This window comes from Hypanus sabinus, chromosome 7, assembly GCF_030144855.1.
Source record: "Hypanus sabinus isolate sHypSab1 chromosome 7, sHypSab1.hap1, whole genome shotgun sequence".
NCBI lineage: Eukaryota > Metazoa > Chordata > Chondrichthyes > Myliobatiformes > Dasyatidae > Hypanus > Hypanus sabinus.
This window is the reverse complement of record NC_082712.1, coordinates 140,726,581-140,752,545: the sequence shown is the minus strand read 5'-3', so window position 1 is coordinate 140,752,545 and position 25,965 is coordinate 140,726,581. Positions and strand designations below refer to the sequence as shown.

Sequence of the window (25,965 nt, the reverse complement as noted above, 5' to 3'; positions counted from 1 at the left end):
TCACCTAATCCACAGTAGTTTCATTGTCCAGGAAAATACATTGAAAGAAAAGTAAGAGGGGTCGTAAAGTGGCTGTAGTACATATAGCAGGTGTGAAGACACAGGGATCTTTGTTTACCACTGACCTGGGCACTTAGCAAGGGACAGAGGTGAAAATAAAGCAGAGGCAGTATCCTAACAGGAAGGGGACATGAGAGTCGCCCATCAAGACAGGTAGAGACCACAACAGAACTTGTCTCCAACCCTGAGCGCTCTCTCTGTCCAATCTGACCGCTGACCAGATTATAGAACTAGTAAGGAAAGTCTCAAGGTCAGACAAATAGCTGGCGGCAGCCCCCTAGTCAGCACTGGTGACCCATGGATGTACATAACATGCATTGTTAGGGGGCTGGCAATGTGATATGTTAGTGGCATTGGTACCTTCAACTGACCTACCCTTGCCAACTAATAGAGAGGCTATTTATATTACTGATGTTGGAGGAAGAACAGTGAAAGCAGAAAGAAATGAGTCACAGATACGTAGAATTGGTGGAGTGCAGCTTCAAGTGCATTTATGGGTCTGTCCAAAAAGTGAGGATACTATCCTTGGAATAGACATACTGAGGGAGGTAGGAGCTGTTCCAGATTTCAGAATAGGAGAAATAACATGGACATGTTGGGGCAACAAACATGAACAACCCATGGAGTACACAGCTTAGCCAGCATATCCGCAGCTACTCCAGTCATCAGGAACTGGAGCCTGGATGGAGTCTATGGGTTACTTTGTCAGCGGTTCTCACAGGTGTGGGCTAGGCACAAGCAAGACTGAGGTTGTGTGAAGATAAACCTAGTTAAAATAGAGGGGGATTTGCAAAAACCCTATAAGCAGTATCCCATAAAAGCTGATGCTCTGACAGCTGTCCAGAGTATAATGAAGGAATTAAAACACCAGTGGAAAATAAGAGGGACCTTGTCAACCACTAACTCATTTAAATGGGCAGTAAGGAAATTAGTTAACGATTGACTACACTGCTCCCACCCCAATTGTGACCAGCCCTGCCACAATCCTGAATGGCCTTTCGATAACATTTTCTCAGACCTGGACATTTCTAATAGATTTTGAGGGTCCCATTAGCACCTGAGTCCCAAGAGTGATTTGCCTTAACCCTGAGTGGGCAGCAGTATATGTGGACCAGACTCCCCCAGGGATTCCACAATAGCTGAGCCATTTTTCATAAGCACAGACTTTGGAAATCTCAATTTAATATCCTATCTCTCAACCATCTTACAATATGTAACTGATCTACCAGTTGCTTCAGAGGATAAAGCAAGTCACTTAGGGGTGATAGCCAGTGTTTTAGAAATACTGTGGGATGAGGAATTTAAAATCAGCCCATACAAGACTCAGTTTGAGAAACAAACTATACAGTACAAACTACACAATTTTGCAGGCGCTGATGACATGTCAGATGACAGGCATTTGACAATCAGCTCCATACCATGCCCAGTTAACATAAGTGGACTGATGAAGGTAATTCGTCTTTTCAATTACTGCTGTAATTTCAGACCAGGGTTCTCAGCACTACTGGCTCTGATACAGGTCTTATAGGAGAGAAGTCCCCGCTGGAGGAAGTAAAATGGGATCCAGACGAGGAAAAGGCTTTTACAGATAATCGAGAAAATCTTAATCTCTGCATCTCTACTAGGATTACCCAATGCAGCTCGCCCCTTTCACCTTTATTGCAGCAACGAGAGAGGGTATTACAATGCAGTAATGGTGCAGGCCAGTGGCATGTTATTCAACAAAGTAGTCATGTGTTGTAGCAGGATTTCCCTGCTGTGTAGCAGCATTAGACTGCACAGTGTGGACAGTGCGAGTAAGTGAACCGATTCTGATGATGGGACAACTCGTATTAACACTCCCCATACCATTGTAGTGCTCTTAAACACAAGGAGGCTGAGAGCAGTCACCAACAGCGGAAGAGCAGCTTTGGAGGAAGTTTTCATCCCCAAAGACAACTCAGTGACAATAGTAAGGGGCACTGGAATGAACCCTGGAAGCACCATCCTATCAGAGGGGGAGGTTCATAAATGCCAAATGGAAATATAACAGGAGGAAGATATCAGTATAAGGGGAAGGAGGAGAACATTTTTATAAATGGGTCTCGGAGGTACATAGATGAAAAGCCACAGACTGGATGGGCTGTGGTGAAGGAAACAAGTGAGGAATCAGCTGCAAGAGCATTGTCAGGAGGTTGCTCAGCTCAGTGGGGGAACTGGTAGCACTGATACGTGCACTGCATTTACAGTAAGGGCAGATGAGTAAAATGTATATACTTATAGCAAGTATGCTTTTGGGCTGGTGCACGATTATCTGATGGTGTGCAAGGTGAGGATTTGTAAGCTGAACTGGGGTAGGTATTCAGCATGGTCACCCAATACAAGGACTGCTGGAAGCAGTGAGGTTTTCAGCAGAGATTGTAGTGATTAAAGTAAAGGCTCACTAGAAAGCGGAGAATGAAGAGCAGAAGGGAATAAGTAGGCAGACATCAGGGCAAAAAGGGTAACAGAAGAGTAAGAGGCAACTGAAATAGCAAGTGTGCAGGAAGAAACTACTGGAGCCTGTTTAGTAAAATGAATATGAAGTGGTGGAAGCAGTGGAGAAGAAATGGAGGAGAGAGGTAGCAAAGGAGGGAGCAGCCTGCTGTTAGACTTGTAGGGAAGCAGGAGTTCCAGTAGTCCCACCATTCATTAGGCAGATACTACAGAAGTTGTATTATAGTATAATTCATCAGGGAAGGCACAGCATGATCATGACGTTCCGGCAGGCCTGGTGGTGGCCAGGGATGGGCAGAAATGTATGTTGCGGTTCTATCATTTGCGTCCAGCATAATCCTGTTAAGGTCATAAAAGTGCAATTGACAAACCAGCCACAAACAAGGAGTATCTGGAAAAATATTCAGATTGACTTCATGCAGCACCTGCCAAAAATCAGGATGAAAAGCTACTCTCTGGTGATCATAGATCACTTCACCTGGTGGGTAGAGGCTTTCCCAACTAGAGATTGTACCACCAGCACAGCGGTGTGGATTTTAGCTCAGGAAATCCACCCAAGGTGGGGAATCCCAGCCCAGGTAGACTTGGAGCACATTTCATTGGGAAAGTGATGAAGGAAATATGCAGGCTGTTAGGGGTTCGACAATGATTCCATGTACCCTATACCCCCAGAGCACAGGAATGGTAGAAAGAATGAACCACAGAATCAAATCTGGCTTAGCTAAAGCTATAACAATGATGGGAAAGACATGGGTTGATGTATTGCCAGGAATCATGACGAGATTACGAGTAACCCAAACGGCATGCTATGTTGGAGCCCCTACGAATTACTGATGGTGCAAGCAATGTGATGCCCTTATGGGGTGATTAGGGGATTACTGGAAGTTATTGGGATGAAATGACCCAGTATGCGATGGACCTCTGTAACCAGCTTAAATTGTTGAGGGGCTGAGCGAAAAAACAACACCACATTGCTGATCAAAGAGAGCTAGATGGAGAGAAGATGATCCTTGCACAGCTATGATGCCAAGTCATGATAAAGGGAGCTGCCTGAAAAGGCGGTGTTCACTCCCAGGTGGATAGGACCGCAGATGGTACTTTGGACAAATGACATTTGTGCTTCTGTATAGACTGGGCAAAGCAACCAGAGAACACTGGACTCAAGTTCAACTGTATGACTCACCTTGTCACTCTTGCAGACAGAACAAGGGATCAAGTCCACCCATTAACAATATCATTACAGAAAATCTAAATGATGAACGTTAGCCTGCTGTGTCACATTTGACCACACTTGATGGAAGTAGACCCACAGATGAAAGAGAACGGAAATGTAAATGCAGGAGGTCGAAAGATAGTCTGTCAGTGAATTGTAAATAAAGTTTAAAGTATAACAATAACTATACTTTGTAATGAAGACTGGTTCTTTGACGTAGATAATTAGTTGTATAGACCGCAATAGAAAGATTCTAGGTAAGATAGATGGGAAGAGATCTGAGTTCAGGCAGAGACACCATAACCTTGATGGCAGGGCAGACTGGGAAAGACAGAAGAAATTGCACACATGTCAGAAGGCAGCCATCCCAGCTGAATGGGGAGTGAACACAAATAAGCTGGGCCCTTTCATTAGTTGGGCCAGCAATCAAAAGGAGAGTCCTGGAAAGTGTACCATGGGCGAGGCTCTTGCAGCTACTTGAATAGAGACAACCCCAAACCCTCCTGTAGATTGATCAATAAGTCTGGTTGTCAAGATCACTTTGATAATCTTTTGCCTCAAACAAGTTTACCTTGCTGTGATCTTGCCTGCAAAGTAACTACTGACAGCCACTACTGTTAGTTTTAATCAGATATTGAAGAGGTGAAGAAGATCTGATGAAATTTCTGTAAAGTTTGATTGCCATCCCTGTGCAGTCTTGTAGATAGCAAGGTAGGGATGCTAGATAGTGTAGCTGTAAGTACACATAATTTAGTAATAGGGAAAGGGATGTGATGAAGGGCATTTTTTGCTGCCCCACTTAATCAGATCCCCCTCATAGTTTGGAATTCCTGGGATAGATTTCTGTCCAAGGCCCAAGAGAAGGGTATATCAGTGAGTATTCTAGAGTTATATGAGTGTAGCAAATGTTTATTCAAACAAGAACCAGGCTTTAGTTTTTATTGTAAGTGTAAATAAGCTCAGGAAGCTTGAAATTATCTTCAGTTTTGTTTTGTAAAGTGCAAGCAGTAAATTGAAGTTGAAAGTATAGACTGCTCCTTAGACTAAGAGTGCATATTGCAAGAGCCAAAAGTTAAGATAAAGGGGTTGTGTTAATTGGTTTGCATCAAACTAGGCGACATGGCGAAGCTATTTGCACCATTGTGACTTGAGTGCAAGCTGGCAGACCAGGCAGATGTTGTCAGTTATCATATCAAACAAAGTTGCAGGTTTTGGCCAACAATAGTTTTTATGTACTTGCCATATTTGTGTACTCAGAGATGGCCTGACAATAATAATAATTTTAGGTGTTTAGCTCTGTTGTTGGAAGGTTTTAGAATATTTGTGTTAATCAGTTTCTCCCAAAGGCACTTAGATCTTCAGAGGGCCCTATTAATTACAATGGGCTTCGGCAGTGTATTTCAGAGGAACCATTTGTCAACCCAAAGTATTGAAGTAAACAATGTCATTGTAACTATAGAAATTATATTGAATCACCTAGTGTTATCTTTGATCTTAAGGATATAAATGTGTGATGTTCTTTTGCACTTGTGAGCCTCCTCCGTGAGTGTCTGCAAAATTATGCCTGCTTGCTGTGCTGTGAGTTCCAGGTCGTCATTGATCCACATAAGCTATGACTTGAGCTTCCTTACGGGTTTGTGGATGGTATTAATCCAGTGATTCTTCAGGATCTTGATGATCCTTCCAGATATTGTGGAAATATAGGGAAGATAGGTGGTAGAGATGGGTTCCTTTTCGTTGTTAGATAACCTAGGGCTTGAGTCTCTAGCATTTATAGATTCCCTGTGAATGTGGAGTAGCATATATTGGACAGACAGGATGCACAGTGGAAGCCTGCATCAAGGAACCCAGGAGGTATATCTGTTTGGGTTACTCAGAAAAATTGGCAGTAGTAGAGCACTGCAGTCACAATGGCCATAGGATTGATTTTGATGACACAAAACTACTATGCCAAGCCAAAGGCTTTTGGGACCACCTGGTAAAGGAAGCCATTGAAGTAAAACGAGAAGAAAAGAATTTTAACAAAGACAAAGATCTTGCTCTAAGTAAGAACTGAAATTTGATTGTAAGCAAGGTGGGAGAGCAGAAACCTGATTGGAAGAGAACTACTCAATCTAGAGGAATGGACTATGGGTGGGGTATAAATACCACTGGTCTCGACATAGCCAGGCATTATCCCTGAAGAAGACAGTAGAGTCTGTAATTGAAATGTTGGTTATAATTGATATCTATACCCAGCTGGAAACTGGAGAAGATTTTATTTGTCATATAGGTCAGGAAAGCACTAGATCTTTTTTCATATTTTGTACCTATTTCAAAATTATCTCTCTTTCTTCCTCTGGTTTGCCATCTGTGTCAGATATTTGAAGTAGTTGCTTGTTCAACCCACTTGATTACACAGTTGTCCAATGCCTGTGTTTCCATTGAATTCTAACAGCAACGGGTGTTGGAATAGGGGAGAATGTTTTGGAGACTTTTAAGGTTCAAAGGTTCAAAAGTTCAAAATAAATTGTGTGTATGTCACAGTATACTACCCTGAGATTCATCTTCTTGCAAGCATTCACAGTCAAACAAAGAAATACAATAGAATCAATAGAAAATCTACACACAAAGACTAGCAAGCAGCCAGTGCAAAAGAAGGCTAACTGTGCCAATGCAATAATAATAATAATAATAATAATAATAAATAATTAAATAACTCTGCAAACATGAGTTGAAGAGTCCTTGGAATTGAGTCCATAGACTGTGTTCAGTGATCAGTGTCAAGGTGAATGAAGTTAGACACACTGGTTCAGGAGCTTGATGGTTGAAGGATAATAACTGTTCCTGTACCAGGTGGTATAGGACCTAAAACTCCTGTATCCCCTTCCCAATTGAGCGAAAGCGGGCATGGCCTTGATGATGGGAGTCCCTAATGATGGCTGCTGCTTTTTGTGGTAGCAATCTGTGTAGTCGATTGGGGGGAATTTTTCTGTGATGGACTTGGGCTGCATTTACTGATTTTTTTTTTGAGGGCTTTTCACTTCTTTGGCATTGGTGTTTCCACGCCAGGCCATAATGCAACCAGTTAAGATGCTCTCCACTGTGCATCTGTAGAAACTTGTTAAAACTTCAGATGAGGTGCTGAAATGGAGCAAATATCTAAGGAAGTCAAAGCTCTCCCTTGCCTTCTTTGAAATGACACTTATCTGCTAGTCCTAGGACAAATTCTTTGATGTAATAGCACCTCTCCCTCTCTACCTCTGACTCCCTAATGATGACTAGCTCATGGATCCCTGGTTTCTTCCTCCTGTAGTCAATAATCAGCTCTTTGGTTTTGTTGATGTTGAATGAGAGGTGCTATTCAACCAGATTTGCATTTTCCCTCCTGTATGTTGATATGTCACTATCATTGATTCAGCCAACAATAGTGGTGTCGTCAGCAAACTTAAGTATACATTAGAGCTGTACTTGCCCTCACAGTCATTAATTAAAGTGAGTAGAGCAGGGGGATAAGTACACAACCCTGTGGTGCATGTGTGCTGATGGTGATTTTATCAAGATTAATGTCAACTAAAACTATGACAAATATCTGTAGATGTGCGGTGGAGATCACAGCCTGTTATGGAATGCTTTTGAATAGAAATGCCTACAAAAAGTAATGGATACAGCACAGTACATCAGAGGTAAAACCCTCCCACCATTGAGCACATCTCCATGGGGTGCTGTCACAGGAAAGCAGTATCCAACATCAAGGGCACCAACAAGCTCTTCTCGCTGCTGCCATCAGGAAGGAGGTACAGAAGCTTCAGGGCTCACACCACCAGACTTAGGAACAATTAATTATCCCTCAACCATAAAGCTCTTGAACAGAGGTGATAACTTCATTCATTCCAACACTGAATTGTTCCCACAACTTCATCTCATGTTCTCAATATTTGTTGCTTGCTTGCCTATCTATCTATCTATCTATCTATCTATCTATCTATCTATTATTTGTATTTACTGTGAATGCCCACAAGAGAATGAATCTCAGGGTTGTATATGGTGAGTGACGTAAATGTACCTTGATAATAAATTTGCATGTCCCAGCACTGACCCTATGGACACCCCAGCCTTCAGTTGGAGAATTAACCTCCAACCATCATCCTCTGCTTCCTGTCATTGAGCCAATTCTGAATCCACCTCACTTGCTCCTTCTGAAACCCATGCAACCTAACCTTCTAGATCAGCCTGCCATGTGGGACATTGTCAAAGGCTTTTGAAGTCCATATATGCATAGTTAACAAGAATTTTTATGAATTATCAATTAACCTTATTTTGTGGTTTTCAGAATTTGCCCAGATATTTTTAAGCACTTAACCATTTATTGAAAATGTAATAGCAGGTATTAAATTGTGTGTTATCTTCAGCTTGTGATGGCCCATGGGAAGAATCAATTTTATAGGACTGCAGCTGGACATTTGATTAATAACAGGAAGGTTTACACAATAAAAGTCCACACCTCTTCAGTGCTAAGTCTGTCAATAAACATGGAATTATGAAGGCAAAAAGCTTTTTCACTGAACTGATTTAATTTTTAATGAGATGTTTTAGAAATTTAATGTTATTGTAGCAGAAACATTTGATTTAAATCTCAAAATTGCTGTGGTCTGTTGGTTGTACTGATTTTCTACCATGGCCTTCCATTACCTCTTCAATGCTTCTGCTGTGCATGAACTCTACTTTTTCTTGTGTATTGTATATTATCTATATGCACTTCCAGTGACACTGTCAAGAAGGTTGGCAAAATTAAAGCACATAAAATAAAGGGATCACTGGCAATCTGTTACCTTTTGGAAATTGAACTATGTTTTTAAAGAAAAAAAGTATTGCACCTTCTTTTCAAACCCCATCTGCCAAATTACATTCTATGTAAATAAATTAAATGCTGTGAATCTCAGACATCATAAAATCAGTATCGTAATAATACTTCCTCTTGATAGAAGTTAAACTGAGGAGTTTTAGTTAAAATTCAATGCGCCAAAAGTATGGTGCAAAACAAAAAGAGAAAAAATGAACAACTTGAACAAATTGAACAAATGAATATTTTTCTGTGTTTAATCTAAAGCAAGAATATAGAAGAAAAAATGCTCAAGAAGAATTAAAAAGACTTTAAAAAATCTGTCATGAACTAAAAGTGAAAGGTGGAAGAGAGCAATAAGAGCAATTTGCAGTTAATTTTATTATATTTTCTACGCGAGGTGTGTAGAAAGATGTATGATAGGGCCAGAGATCGTTTTGCCATTCACTGTGATTTATGGCTGCTCCACCACCTCATTATCATATTCCTGCTCGCTCCCTGCATACCTTAATGCCTTGTCTCTAGCGATACACTTACCTCTTCCTTAAATATGTAAGTCACCCCTGCATTATAGCTGTTTGGACAATAGTAATTCATCCTTACAGAAGTAGCAAATCTACCCAAAAATTTGAGATTCATTATGAAATTTGCTCTTGTAAAATAAACACAAAATAATTGTATTTTACAACTAGCATTTCCTGATGCATGCACAGATGATCTAACTTACTTTGTATACTGTGTGTATTCAAAAATAACTCCTTCACCACCATTTTTTAGGAGAGAGGTTGAAAATCCATTTGAGTGGTGCCACAACGGCAACCTCTCACTCAATGTTAACAAAACTAAAAGGCTGATTAGGACCACAGGATCTCCATAAGTCATTCAGGGATTGGAGGTGGAGAGAATCAATAGATTCAAATTCCTTGGTGTTAACATATCAGAGGATCTGTCCTGGGACCTGCATGTAACTGCCATCGCAAAGAAGGCATGACAGTGCCCCTACTTTCTTAGAAGTTTGTGTAGATTTGGCATGTTACCAAAAATCTTGACAGACTTCTATGGATGCACAATGGAAAGTTCTAACTGATTACATCACAGTCTGGTATGGAAAACCCAATGCCCAAGAGTGGAAATGTCTACAAAAAGTAGTAGATACAGTGCAGTCCATCACAGGCAAAGCCCTCCCCACCACTTGTGCTGCCACAAGAAATCGAAATCCATAGTCATGGACACCCCCCCCCCCCCACCCCCATATCATCCTTGCCATGCTCTCTTCTCACTAGTACCATCAGGAAGGAAGTACAGAAGCCGTAGGTCCCATACCACTGGGTTAAGGAACGGTTATTATCCTATAATCATAGATTCCTGAACCAGTGTGGGCAACTTTAATCACCACAACTCTGAACTTATTCTATAATCAACAGACTCACTTTCAAGGACTCTACAACTCGTGTCTTCAGTATTTTTTATTTGTACTTTGTCTTCTGCACATTAAATGTTTGTTAGTCTTCATGTATGGTTTTTTCATAAATTATATTGTTTTTATTTACTTTTCCTGTAAATGCCTGCATGAAAATGAATATCAAGATAACATATGGTAACATATATGCATTTTGATAATAAATTTACTTTGAACTTGCAACATTTTGCAGCTGAATAAACAGAAGCAGCATTCTCAATTTTTTAAAGAGGTTTTGCTAGCCTGTAGAGGATTTTTTTAAATGCTGAACCTTTTTTGTATATATTCAAAGAACCTGTCCTCAATGCTATCAAATGTTAATGTTTTTTTGTTAACTGTAGTGGTTTTAATAATGGTGTTGCTAATGAGCATAGAAGGTTGATGATTAGACCCTTGTTGGAGATGGTCATTACATATATGTTTTCTGATGTAAATGTTACTTGCTATTTACCAGTCCTTAACAATGTTTTTAAGGTCTTGCTATGAGCAGACTTTGATAGATTAAGTCTTTGAGGCGTTGTGAATTGTGCAATGATTAGCAAATTCCCCCTCTTCTGCTATATTATGTAAAGGTCATTGATGAAATAGTTAAATGTTTTAAGGCCTAACACACTGCCCTGGTGAAGTCGAGCTGTGATGGGCTGGGGCTCAAATAGTTAACCTCCAACTACAACAGCCATCTCCTGCGGTTCATGGGGAGAATATTTTTCCTTTGTTCATTGACATCACTTTTGCCAGACTACACAAATTTTGCCTTATTGCCAATGGCTGTCATCTTGGCATCACTTCTCAAACTTGGCTCTTTGGTCCATATTTGGATCAAGGTTGTAATCAAGTCCGGAGCTGAGTAGTCCTGTGAAATCTACGAAAGGCTTAGGTGTGTAAGCGCTGCTGGATAATACTTTACATTACTTTGCAGAGCAGATTGATAGGATTTGTCCTGCTTTTTGTGAAGAGAACATTACATAACTGGGCACTTTTCCACATAGATTTGTGGATATCAGGATAGTAACAGTACTGGAACTAAGTGGCTTGAGGTGCAGCTGTTTCTTGAGTCTATTGCTTCTGGACCTTTTATCACATGGAGTTAATCAAATCAACTGGCTTCTGGGAACAGGGAAATGCATCGACCACTTGGTTCTTGTGACTGAACTACAGTGTGAATGCTTCAGCTTTGGCTGTCGATTTCACATACTTGACAGTGATCAAGATAAAAGTCTTGATTAGTCCACCTGGATATGATCGGGCCTGTCCTTAAAGTTAACCCGAGATAAGAAATGGTTTCCGGCACTCTTTTAACTTGTACAAACGCTGTCTGTGAACACTGCAGCTCAAATATGCTGTGCCTTGCAATACCCCAGCATGGTTCATCCCCTGAACAAGCTTCACCTACACCTGTCTTCTCACTGTCAGCAGCAATAGTCCACCACAGTTTGCATCCTGAAAGATGTTGTAAGTAATGATTTTAGTTGATCCTTTTGATTTACCAGTAAGCTGTCGCACATCTTTGATAATGTCATCTTAAACCAGAAACTTTTTTGCTTAATATTAAATTGTAGCTTCAAATGAAATGTATTAGTATTAATTTTAGATTTAAAAATACATGTTAGTGCATTTAAAATTCTACTACAAAAGTGATGATGATGCAGGCTATTTCTCAAAAATGTTTGATATAGTATTATTGTAAATATGTTTTTGGATGCATTTGTGTTGCATGTTTTCTGCTAGTAACAATAGTGTGAAAACAACCCCAATTGACGTAATGGGGCCTGATAATGTCTTTGAATTCAATGACTGACGTTACTTTGTGGTTTCAGTGGCTATTTTGAACTGTGCATGAATTGTAAATATACCAAGTAAAGTGAGTGTCCTTCCCGCCTAGAAACCCACCACAAGAATTAAAACTAGTAGAATTAACACATTTCATTTTTTTCCTGAAAATTGTGTACATTTTTAAACATTATTTGTATCAGGCTGTACTTTGGGATTTTGCTGGGTGATTTGGAATAAACAAGACTTGGAAGAAAAGCTTTCTTGGGTCTTTCATGCCATCAGCTGGCAAATGTAATTATGTTGAAATATGTTAGCTGTATTTTTTAGCATTGATCATGGATATTGCAAGAAATCTCAGTTATTCAAAAATAACTGTAATTGTTAAGGATATGTTATTATAAACTGAATTTGTGAAAGGGGAGAAGGATAAAGTGAATTAAATGGAAAAAATGGGTAAGAGATAGGGAAGAGAGGAAGAGGAATCAAGAATGAGAATAATGAAAAGGAATGGATGCTGACATAAACACGAGATTCTGTGGATGCTGGAAATCCAAAGTAACACACGGAATGCTGTAGGAACTGAGCAGGTCAGGCAGCATCAATGGAGAGGAATAGGCAATTGAAGTTTATTCCTCTTGACTGTTCATTTCTCTCCATAGATGTTGCCTGACCTGCTGAGGCTGAGACCCTCCATCAGCCTGAATGGTGACTATTAGTGGATGTAGAGAGCATGGGAATAAGGAGGGAAAATGTTTCAAATGTTGGCATATCATTAATTTTGGTTTGCAGGGTGCCAAAAATTAACCAGATAGACCAGGAAGGCTGAAGAATCTCTCAAAGATGTGGAGTAGTCCTGAATAATAAATTTTCTGTGAGAGTGTCTATAATAAATCCAATAGAGAATCTTTAGCAGTTGTCTGAGTAAATTAAAAGTGTGACTGACCACCATAAAATAATTCAGTTTAATAATAAAGATATTTCTCAGACAGTCTGAGAAAGTAATGGAAACTACTTTTTTGCTGGTGTAAGAGTTCAGGTGAGACACTTCTGTTGAACAAATTTAGTTGGGCTGATTGGTTGTTGATTTAGACAAACAGGTTTTGATGCTACCTTGTAGAAAAAGTAATACATCTGCAAAATGTTGAGGGTTTGATTCTCCCACAGATTATGGACGTACATATTAAAAAGCAGATAGTGAACTGAAAAGGAACTTGGGAACTTGACATGACGTGGGTGTTGAAGGAAGTTATGGTATGGACTCAGTCTCATGCCTCCACATGAGCTTGAATGCAGGAATATTAATTTAAGATTTATGTCTGAGTTGTATGCATTTTATACTGTTTTAATTCTGTTCTCCTATACCAGCTGACCACTAAAGGGCAAATCTTCAAACACATGAGCCACTCTTAGTACTTTCATCTCTGACTTCAATCTTCTGGGTTTAATTTTCATTTAGAGATGACCTTATAATATTCAAAAGAAGTTATGAACCTTTGATTGGAACATCTTCAAGAGATGATGTTAAAACTCATCCTCTTCAAAAGTAAACACCTTCCAATATCCCATGACATTATTTTGTAGGTGAGGTAGTGAATTCTCCATGCTACTATCCTTTATCACTTTGGATCCTTGCTTGATCTTCATAGTTTACAATCAACATTTAAGTTGAGAGGTATCTTGAAAGAATATTGTTGATAGGTGTGCAGAATGGTGGAGTGTACTTCATGTATTCTGAGTAATACTTAAGTGGTATACATAAAAGTCCAATTATGTACTTGGGACAATCAATGATGGTGCTGCTGCCTGACAGTTGCAGTGGCCTGGATTCAACCGTGATCTCTGGTGATAGTGTATAGAATTTGCACTCTGCATCAATTTCTTCTGATTGTTGTGGTTTCCTCCTCCTCTCCAAAGGTGTAGGCTGGTAGGTTAATTGACCATTGAGTTGCCCTTAGTGTGTATGTGAGTGGTAAAATCTAGGGGAATTGATGAAAATACAGGGAGAACAAAAAAAAGTGTAAGGTTGGTGCAAGTGGGTGTTTGGACTCATTTGACTGAAGGGCCTTTTTCTGTAATGTATGAATCTGACTTTATGATTCTGTATTTATCCTCCAAAATGTGGATCTTGTCTTGAAAGAGAACTAAAATAATTTTTGTTGGATTTGAATGTTGTTGATTTATGAATTATTGGATAAATACTGTTGAACTGTGATGCCACATGCCAAGTTTAATTCAATGTTTTTATCAAATAGCTTGTGACAGTTTACAAACACAAATAGATTGTAGCTTTCCAATGGCAAATGTAAATAATAAATCATGAAAAGCAAGCCATCGACCCTGTATAGTGAAACGAGGATGAACAATGAAATTGTATATTTCACTACATACAGGAAAGCTGCCCAAAAAAAGCAGTCTGCAAACATGTTTTTTTTACACTTTAAAGATTCTCAATGTAATTGTCATTGTCAAGCTTCCTGCCTGATGCAATTGATTCTTTTAATGCTATCATGTTACATTTCCCCCTTTGACCTTTACTTTTGTACCTCTGTAACTGGATTTGATCTGTTCTGCCTGTATTTGCCACTGGATGTCAGTCAAAACTTTAAATACTGCTAAAAGTCCGATTTCATACAGAGCAGTGTGGGCAGATTTTGGATTAAAGGTGAGTTGGCAAGGAAGTCCTCTTCTGGGTTCCATCCATTGCCATCTCACGAGTCCATGACAGTAGTTGTAGGCATGACCACTGCTCATCCCTCAGTGTGATTAAATCTTTCTCATTCTGAGTTGGTATTGTGTGGCATACTAATATTATCCTCAATGAAGTTCATGTGCATAATATGTGATACTAATAAGATATTCTTCTCATCCAGTACACTTCCCAAATAAATACTTACACCATAGATGGTGTTGGCTATTGAGTTTGAGTTTTACTTAGGGCTAGTTAGTTGCAGTTGTCATACAATACATGCCACATATCTAATCATATTTGAACATGGTATAGGTTTTGCTGCATGCTGACATGGATTCCTTCGTTTTCCAAGGAGTTGTCATTGGTGTTGAACATTGTGTAATTATGAATGACATCACTAAAAAAATGGTAAGAGAAAAGCCAGCTGGTTGAGAATTTCATATGGTGTTGAGAAGGCACACAGGAGCGCATGAGATTACCTGGTTGAGCGTTGTTGCAGCAACAAACTTGCACTGAACATCAGTAAGACCAAAAAATTGATTGTGAACTTAAGAAATAGTAAGACACGGGACTGCGCACCAGTCCTAATGGAGGGATCAGAAGTGGAACGGGTGAACAGTTTCAGGTTCCTGGGTGTCAACAACTCTGAGGATCTATCCTGGGCCCAACATATTGATGCAGTTCTGAAGAAGGCACGATAGTGGCTATATTTCATTTGGAGTTTAAAGAGATTGACATGTCACCAAAGACGCTGGCAAATTTCTACAGATGTACCACGGAGAGCTTTCTAACTGGCTACATCACCATCTAGTGGGGGGATGGAGGCACTGCATAGGATCAAAATGTTGAGCTGCACGAAGTTATCAACTGAATCAGCTCTGTCATGAACACTTGCCCCCCCAGCATCCAGGATGCCTTCAAGGAGCATTGCCTCAAAAAGGTGGCATCCATCATTAAGGACCCCTATGCACGCACTCAATGATTCAGGGATAGTTTCTTCCCCTCTGCCATCAGATTTCTGAATGGTCAATCCATGAACACTACCTCACAACTTTTATTTTCTGGTTTTTTGCACTTCTACTTATTTAATTTAACTTGTAAAAATATATATACTTTCTGTAATTTACAGTGTATTGCCTTGTACTGCTGCTGCATTGCAACAAATTTCACGACATATGCCAGTGACATTAAACCTGATTCTGAAGAAACAATTTGGCTGGGACATAGAAAATACTCTGAGGAATTTAAAGTTTACTTTAGGCTGGTCTGATTCCTGTGTGCAATGTATGATTTAATATCCTCAGGTGAGGTCACAGTTCCTACTTACATTGCAGGCTCAGCAGTATTCAGGCATTAGCTGAAAATTGTGGAATGCTGGTGTGACATAACTGCTAAGTAATGACCAGGCAAGAGAGAGTCCAGCCATACAGAGGACTGACCATTTGACTAAAATCTTAAGTGGGCCAGCAACACAAATACTTTGACGACAAGAGCAAGTCTGAGTATATTGGGGAAAGTGACAAATGTCTTGACTTCCCAAGACTTTTCCACCATATGGAAGTTTTGCCTTGAACTTGACGGAATAATCTTCAATTGCTTGGTGGTTGACTCTGCTCAGGGCAAAATGGTCCTTTCATTCACTACCAATTCCTCCACTTAAAGCACGTTGCAGTTTGAATAGCTGACACCAACAAAATGCATTGTAGCATCATGGTCAGGGTTTTACAACCTCCCAAACAGTGACCTCTGTCACTGTGAATAACTGTAATAGGCAAGCGGAAAAGATATAGCTGACATAAACTATCCTTGCAGTAATATTATTTTAACAGGAAATATATTGCTGTAACAGATGGCATGGTAGTATAGCGGTTAGGACATTTCTTTACAGCGCCATTAATCACAGATTAGAGTTTGATTCCTGCTGTAAGGAGTTTGTACTATTCCACCCCCCCCCCCCCCCCCACCGTGACTGCATGGATTTCCTCTGTATGTTGCAGTTTCCTGACACATTCCTAAGACGTATGGTTGGGGGTAGTGAATTCTGGACATGCTATTTTGACACCTGAAGTATGGCGATAATTATTTATTTACTTTTTTCTATGTTATTATGTATTGCACTGTACTGCTGCCACTAAGTTAACAAATTTCATGACATATGCCGGTGATATTAAACTTGATTCTGATTTTGATACTTGTAGGCTGTCAGTACAATCCTCACTGATTTGATTTGATGCAAATGACCCATTTTACTGCCTGTTTCGGTGTGCATGTGACAAATAAAGCTAATATTTAATCTAATAATCAATTTATCACTGTGGGATCCAAGTGCTAGAACTCCTTTCCTAACAATGGGTGTGGGAGTAAGATTAGCAGTAGTTCAGCCATATTTTCTTTAGAGCATTTACTAGTTGGAGCATCTGCTGACCTTGCAACAATATCCTGTGAGGAAATAGTGAAATCGTAAAAGGAGTATGTGCATACAACTCAATAATGGTATAGATTTTATGTTGCTTTCCAAAGTTAATGAAGTTTGTGTTAATATTTAGATTGATCTGATGGTTTAGATTTTATTTATTTCCCCATCATCTATCTGCTTTGGATAGTAAGATGCAACTTGTTTAAGGAGCAAAAGTAGAGAATGCTGAAAGTTTTCAAGACAAGTAATCTGTGGGAAAGACGCTGAACAGGTATTTCAGGGTGGCACAGTAGCATAATGGTTAGCACAATCGCTTTTCAGCATCAGTGATTGGGGTGTGACAAATGCAGCTGTGGTAGGGATTTTGTATGTTCTCCCCATGACTGTGTGAGTTTCCTCTGTGTTCTAGTTTCTTCCTGCATTGCAAAGATATTTAGTTGGGGCAGGGAGTAATGGGCATATTAGATTGGCACCAGAAGCATAGCAATACTTGTGGGCTGCACCCCAGCACAGTCCTCAGACTGTTGTTGAGGGAAAATTACAATGCCAGCGAAATACAGCAATTTCAATGCTTTGATGTTCAGATAACAAATAAAGCTAAACTTTAATCTTTAGATTGAGAAATCCTCATCTGAATTGGAGAAGTAAGAAAAAAAGGGTTTTAATTTGCAGAGTTGGGGGGAAATTATCAAATATCGAAAGGACTAGATAGAGTGGATGTGGAGAAGATACCGTATTTCCTATAGCGGGGGAGTCGAGGACAAGAGGTCACACACAGCCTCAGAATACAAGGACATCCCTTTCAAACAGAGATGAGGAATTTCTTTTGCCTGAGGGTGGTGAGTGTGTGGAATTCATTGCCATGGAAGGTTGTGGAGACTAAGTCATTGGATATATTTAAAGCAGAGATTGATAGGTTCTTGATTAGTAACAATGTCAAAGGTTACAGGGGGAAGGGAAGAGAATGGGGTAATAAATCAGACACACAGGAATGACAGAGCAGGCATGATGGGCCAAATGGCTTAATTATGTTCCTATGTCTTATGATCTAACTAGGTGAGGTATTCACAGGCTTTAGGTTTGCTTTGCAGCCAGTGGAGGTTGTGCAGTTTGTTATCTGCTCTGAATGTCACTGCAGACTAAATTTGTCTAGGTAATAATTTAAAAATTGGTACCTAGAGATAAAAAACAAAAATGGTTTGAAAATGAAAGGTGGATGCATGCCTGAGGCAAAAAAAAGTTGTTGCTTGCCATTGTAAAGACTGCAGGGTAACAAGAATGCTTCAACTATCATGGGTTAAAAAAAATCATTGACTGACATCTTTGACTTGTCAGTGGAAGCAAGTGGTCCTTGATCCCAAGCACTTCAATCTCTCTCCTCTTTTAGTATTATGGTGTGACACATAGATTTCCAGGTAGTCCGGCATATGACTTGCATTGTCTGGTGGTTGATAGTTAAAGTTGTGTTTTTTTCAGAATTTTTGAGAAAGCTGATATTTGGAAAGCTCTGCCATTATTGAATAAAAGGAGCTAGGTGAGGTTTTCCCAAGCTTTAGGTTTGCATCACAGCTAGTAGAGATTGTGCAGTTTGTTATCTGCTCTGAATAAGTATTCCAGAACTTAAAACAGCCTAGAACAGGAACAGACCCTGTGGTCTATGATGTGTGTGCTAAATGATGCCATGTTAGACTAAATTTCTGATACCTGCTCATGATTCATGTCCTCCATTCCCTGTGTTTGCACGTTGGCTCTGGCAGCTGTCCCAGACACCTAACACTCTCTCAGTTTATATATATATATATAAAAAAATTGTCCCACATGTCTCCTTCAGGAAAAATATTTCTGACTGTCTAACCAGTTTCTGTGTCTCATAATTTTATAAACTTCCTTCAGGTTTTCCCTCTGCCTCTGACAATTGACAGAGGGGAAAAATAGTCCAGCCTCTCCCATTATCATCTAATCCTGAAAGCATACTGGTAAATACCGCCTGTACTGTTTCTAAAGCTTCCACATTCTTCCTGTAATGGGGCGATCAGAATTGCACACAGTACTCCAGGTGCGACCTACCAGAGATTTGTATGGCTGCTACGTTCAGATTCAGACTTATTCTTGACACGTGCATCAAAACTTGCAGTGAAATGAATTGTTTGCATTAACAACCAACGTGATATAAGGGTGTGCTGGGGACAGCCTGCAAGTGTCGCCATATGTTCTGGCACCAACATAGCATACCCACAATGTACAGCAGAACAGCAGCAAAACAAGGTAATAATAGTGAAGGCTTCTTGTACTCACTGCACTGACCAGTGAAGGGAAGCATACAATTTATTTCCTTTAGGCGACTTTCATAGAGTATTCTGGTTAACTATCCATCTGAACTATAAATAAACATTTAAAAAAGCAGGTAATATTCTGGTGTTAAAATAATGCATTGTGACGCCACTGGAATTTGATATTCTTCAGCCTCAGTACTGGCTAACATGGAAATATTTAGGCACCTGGTTACATCTTGCAAAACTATTATCTTTGGCAGGCACATCTTGGAGTCTCCTTTACTGAGTTTTGAAAGCCATTGATTTAATCAGTGATGAAATAATCACAGTATGGTCTACGATGCATTTCTTGAAAAATTCTAACGGTAAAAATATAAGACAAAAATACGTACAAACGGGAATCTGCAGATGATGGAAATCCAGAGCAGCACAGCACAAAATACTAGAGGTCCTTAGCAGGTCGGGCAGCATATATGAAAAGGAATGAACAACGTTTCGGGCTAAGACCCTTCATCAGGACTGGAAAGGAAAGAGGAAGATGCCAGAATATGAAGGCAGTGGAAGGGAAAGGAGAACAAGCAAGAAGGTGAAAGGTGAAGCTAGCTGGGTTGGGGGGAGGGTGATGTAAGAAGCTAGGAGGTGATAAAAGGCAAAAGGGCTGGAGAAGAAAAAAACTGACAGGAGAGAAGAGTGGACCATGGAAGAAAGAGAAGGAGGAGGGGAATCAGGGAAATGTGATGGGGAATCAGGGGAATTCGGATGTAGTGACTCTCTGAGTCCAAACAAAGTTGCAATTGTTTTTTTTTTGCCTTTTTTACGATTGTAATACATTGCTGAATATTAAGAACATCAACAATAGTGGTAATACATTGCTGAATATTAAGAACATCAACAATGGTAGAACTACCCACTAGTGAATTGCTGGATAATGATGGAGCTAGTCTTGTTACATATTGTGTTGCTGCCTGCTTCAGCCACCCAGGCAGTGCGCAATCGAACAAATGTTGAAAATAATTTGTTGGGACGTCTTTTTTTGTGACCGCAAAACCTAGTTGTACGTTGATCATATAGAATACTGTTCGGTTCACTTGTTCATTGGCAAAACTGACAGTGGGTTATCTCCATTACCTTTATTGTTCCGCGAACTGCATCGGAGTTACCTGTTGCAGTCACCTGTGAAGGAGAGGCCAGTGCTGGCTTTAGGTTGCTGGATTCTGTACAGGGTTGGGTGCTGGCCCTTTCCGTCAGTGCAGCCCTTCAATATTCACTCCCTGGAAGACATGCTGGATTGCTTTTGTCTGTGGCTGCACTTGCCCAAAGTGAGGAACTGTTGAGGTTTGTTCTTGCAAAACCATGGCTCCAGCAAGCTATCTATGCACCATCAATCAACAGGCCTTGAGACTCACAGACTTGGGCTGTATTATTATTATTATTATTATTATTATATATTTTTTTGTAAATGTATATTTTTATGCTATCATAATTCTGTGTACTGTGTGTAACTGGCCTCAGAGAAATACTTTAGTTTGGCTGTGTTCCTGTGTATGATTTAATGACAATTAAACATGAACTTGATAGCCAGATGAGGAGAAGACATAGGAGGCTAGAAGGAAATAGAAGAGAGAAGGGGGAGGAGGAAAAAATTTACAGGAAGGAAATTCTGGAAGTTTTTTTCTCCACCTCCCCTTCCCTCTTTTATTCCCCACTCTGGTCTCTTAGCTCTTCTCCTCACCTGCCTACACCTTCCCCTGGTGTCCATTCTCCTAACATTTCTCCCATGGATCACTCTGCTCTTTTTTTATCCAGCCCTTTGCCTTTTCCAATTATCACCTCCCAGCTTCTTCATCCCCTCCTCTACCCTCCTGGCTTCATTTATGACCTTCTAGCTTCTCCTCCTTGCCTCCCCCCCCCCCCACCACCTTATTCTGGAATCTTCCCCCTTCTTTCCAGTCCTGATAAAGGGTCTTGGTTCAAAACGTTGAATGTTGATACTTTTCCACAGATGATGCCTGACTTGCTGAGTTTCTATAGCATTCTCTGGGTGTTGAAAAAATGATCTCTTGTTTTTTTCTGTAAATTCTGGCCATTAGGCTTGATATTACAAATTAGGACGCCAGAAGTAATTTACTTATGACAACAAATAAGGAAGTGTTTCTATGATTTGTCTGATATTCTTGTGTTTGAGTAAGTGGGTGAGTGGCTAACATCTCAGTATGTTCAAAGATGGCATAGCCTAAACTTTTAAGTGCAGAAACAGCTATACCACCTAGTCCTAGTCCTGTGACTAGTGGTGTGCCGCAGGGATCAGTGCTGGGTCCATTGTTATTTGTCATCTTTATCAATGATCTGGATGATAATGTGGTAAACTGGATCAGCAAATTTGCTGATGATATAAAAATTGGAGGTGTAGTGGACAGTGAGGAAGGTTTTCAAAGTTTGCACCGGGATCTGGATCGGCTAGAAAAATGGCAGATGTTTAATGCAGACAAGTGTGAGGTATTGTACTTTGGAAGGAAAAACCAAGGTAAAAAATACAAGATAAATGGTAGAACACTGAGGAGTGCAGCAGAACAGAGGGATCTGGTAATACAGATACAAAATTCCCTAAAAGTGGCATCACAGGTAGATAGAGAAGAGAGCTTTTGGTACATTGGCCTTTATAAATCAAAGTATTGAGTATAAGAGTTGGAATGTTATGGTGAGGTTGTATAATGCATTGGTGAGGCCGAATTTGGAGTATTGTGTTCAGTTTTGGTCACCAAATTACAAGAAGGATATTAATAAGGTTGAAAGAGTGCAGAAAAGGTTTACAAGGATGTTGCCGGGACTTAAGAAACTGAGTTACCGAGAAAGGTTGAATAGGTTAGGACTTTATTCCCTGGAGTGTAGAAGAATGAGGGGAGATTTGATAGAGGTATATAAAATTATGATGGGTATAGATAGAGTGAATGCAAGCAGGCTTTTTCCACTGAGGCTAGGGGAGAAAAAAACCAGAGGACATGAGTTAAGGGTGAAGGGGCAAAAGTTTAAAGGGAACATTGGTGGGGGGGGGGGGGCTTCCTCACCCAGAGAATAGTGGGAGTGTGGAATGAGCTGCCAGATGAAATGGTAAATGCGGGCTCACTTTTAACATTTAAGAAAAATTTGGACAGTTACATGGATGAGAGGTGTATGGAGGGATATGGGCTAGGTGCAGGTCAGTGGGACTAGGCAGAAAAATGGTTCAGCACAGCCAAGGGCCAGAAAGGCCTGTTTCTGTGCTGTAATGTTCTATAAATCAGTCTTCCTACATTTTGATATGCAAGAATATTTCTTCGCCTCTTCTTTGAAACTGGTTCTTTGCAGTCTAAGATGAAACTTAGTTTTATCGTGGCCACATGCAAATCAACACAACATTTCAAAACAAGTTAATTTGTTCACAGTGGTTTTCCCATGTCCATCAATAATCTATTAATAGCATTTTATTTTTTTATCTTACAGATGATTCTCTGGGATTGGGACTTAAAGCAGTGGTTCAGGAGTTATCAGTATCAGGTTAGTAACTAACATGCAATGACTGTCTATAGACCTAAGAATATGCTGTACATGATGAACATTTTGTTTAAAGAAACATGATCCTGTATTATTATCTTGTATTTTAAGCTTTGTACTCTTTTGAAAGTTGTTATACCTTTGTAAATTCAAAAAACCAGACAGTTTGTACATGTAGCTGGAATGGTGATGGTCCATTTTTCAAATAGGCAGTTTTGTTTGTTAAGCTTCAAACAGTGCTGTCAACTTTGTGTTTTTGTAAGTAATATTTAAGAATCTCTTTAAAAAATACATTTCTATAGCAATTTGGATTTTGTTGGTTTGTTTAATTTTGGAGTCAGAAATTGAACGTACTGTTTATCAGAATCTTCTATTTTAATGTTAGCTTATCTTATACATTGGACTAATATTGTAGTTTGTCAATATACTATATGGCAGTGAATCAAATGTAAAAACCAAATGGGATTAAAATTGTGTTGCTTCAGTGCAGCTTGGTTTAACCCAGCCTATGAGACAAGGTATAATTTTATGACCTTGTATTTGCATTTGTGTTTATTAATGTGTATTGTTTTAGTGTGTGTGTGTGTGTGTCTTCCTTTTGCTTTTCCCTTCCACTCTTCTAGAATATTTTTCCATGTTGCTCCATCCTAGTGTAGTGTCTTCTCTATGGTAACAAATTCAGTGGCCAGTAATTGGTATTGAATTAGTTATCATGAAGAGTTACCACAGGATCTGGATGGCCTGGTTATATGGCTCACTCTTCATTAAACCGTGCAGTGATGAGATCATAGTTTCATTGCTGAAGGAATGCCAGCGGAAAGGAGTCTTATTCTCGGACCCCAGCAGCATGCAATCGACCCTGCACTCTTTGACGGTCCACCTACTGTCTTTGACCCATCAATCTTCGTTGTTGAGCTCTTCACATCATTTCATCAAAAGTGTGATTATTTGTGGATAATTGCATATTGCTCAGTTTGATTCGCATCTCCTTAAATAACGTAGCAGCCTTTAGCTTACTCAGAGTAAGAGACAGGGTTTGAACTGATAGGAGGAAATAATGTTCACAGCAGATAAATGATGGCATGATAAATAATGGCCACATCCTCTTGGTATTAAATGGCATACCCTTAGCAAATCTATTCTGATCAATGCTTTTAGTGCTATCGATACTGGAAATGCATCTGAGCAGACTGCATCTATATATGGCTAAAAAATCCGAAACAGGGAATTCTGCTGCATGTCATAAACTTCTGACTTTTGCAAACAATCTTTATCATTCAAATGATTCATATCAGGAGTTCAAATTTCAAAGTAAATTTATTATGAAAGTTTGTGTATGTTACCATTTACTACCTGGAGATGTATTTTCTTGCAGGCATGTACAGGAAAAAAGAAACACAATAGAATTTTATGAAATACTAGACATAGACAAACTGACAGACAGCCAATGTGCAAAGAAAGACAGCCTGTGAAAATAAAGATGATACTGAGGGTAAGAGTTGTAAAGAGTCCTTGAAAATTAGTCTTTGAAAATCAGTCTGTAAGTTGTAGAATCAGTTCGAAGTATGGTGATTGAAGCTATCCATGTGGAAAAGGGACCCGCTCTCGGAGCCTCATGACCAGCTGCTTTTCAATATGCCAAGGATGCGGCCTGGAAGACGAGCATACCTTCAGGGTGCCAGATTTTGTGGCTCTGGAGGCGGGTGGATTCAAAGCCAATTCCGACGTCTGATGCATCGTGGGGAGACAAGATCGTAAGCAGTGAGCTGGCTGCTGACTGTGTGCTCAGAGACTTGAGATCTTTGGGCACAGAGCTCAGAAAAAGCAATGCAACAGATTTTTAACACCATAAGATCAGCAAGTTGCTTTGTTATGTCTCCCCTCTTGCTGTGAAACAGGGACACCTCTTTTTTGCTTATTAGGAAGAGAGAAAACCTCTGGTGTGTCGAATTACTGGGTGAAGGGGTAGTCTTTGGGGTGCTGCAAGTCTTTGTCTTTATTGAAACTTTGCTGCATGCTTGAGTGCTTGGTGGAGGGCACTGATGTTTTTTTGCTGGTGGAGGAGGGAGGTTATTGCTTTGCTGCTGCTTATGCATGGGAGGGGGGAGTTGGGAGGGTCTTTGGGATTCTAACATTTAACTGTCATGCATTTTTTGGGGAACTACTCTGTTTTCACGGATTTTGCGAAGAAAAATAATTTCAGGCTATATATTGTATACATTTCTCTGACATTAAATGTACCTATTGAAACCTACCTATTGTTAGGTCAAAAGCCTGATGGTTGTATGGTAGTAGCGAGAAGATGACTTGCCTTGGATGGTGAGCGTCTTTGATGATAGATGCTGCTTTCTTTTGGCAGCACGCCATGTAAAGGTATTCGGTGGAGAGGAGGTTGGAGAGTTTGAGGTAGCGCATGCAGTTTGTGTGAATGATGGTCAATTAAAATTACATAATTCCTTACAATACCAATGACCTGGGTCCAATTCCCACCATTGCTTGCAAGGAATTTGTACACTCTTCCCATGACTGAGTAGATTTCTGATGGGTGCTCCAGTTTCCTCCCACTCTCCACAGATGTACCGGTTAGTAGGTTAATTGGTTAATGTAAATTGTCTAATGATTAGACTAGGGTTAAATCGAGGGATTACTAGGCAGTATGGCTTGAAGTATCAGAAGGGCCTCTTTCGTGCATCTCAATAAATGCATGAATAAATTGGTGGGGGTGGGGACCTCTAATAATTATCGGCAACACACACAAAATGCTGGAAGAACCTAGCAGGTCATGCAGCATCAATGAAGATAAATAAACAGTTCACATTTCTGGCCAAGACCATTCTTCAGGACTGAAAAGGAAGGGGGAACATGCCAATAATTATCAAGTAGCCTTATTGATTCACATACATATTTAAAAAATATTTTCCCCCTAAAGACTTCTTGTAATTACAGTACATTACAAGATGAATAGCAGTGTCTTTCTAAGATTGCTATAGATGCACCCCTCAAACTTGCAACCTCTTCTGGTGCATGACAGCTGGCACCTGGAATTACATAATTTCATCTCCTTTGTGTGCAAGACTCTCCAAATCTGTAGTCCTACATGTACTCTATAAACTGGCCTTTTCTGCAGGTTTCCACTTCATTCAATCCAATAATTGTGCATTAAGATGTTGCAGTTTCATGTAGTGGAATTCCATTCCTTTTGATGTGTTTCAAACTCCTTGTTTCTGACAGGATTATCTTAAAATCTACTTCTT

At 39.8% G+C, this 25,965-nt stretch overlaps 1 protein-coding gene across 2 annotated transcripts in view; it reads left to right on the top strand.

Moving 5' to 3' along the window:
• The window catches only part of pde3b (phosphodiesterase 3B), a 191,496-nt gene that overhangs the window by 93,858 nt on the left and 71,673 nt on the right, over window positions 1-25,965 (top strand). For both annotated transcript variants that reach the window (XM_059975776.1, XM_059975777.1), the window contains exon 2: window positions 22,661-22,714. In XM_059975776.1, coding sequence (XP_059831759.1) covers window positions 22,661-22,714 — 54 coding nt within the window. The remainder of the gene's footprint in view (window positions 1-22,660; window positions 22,715-25,965) is intronic.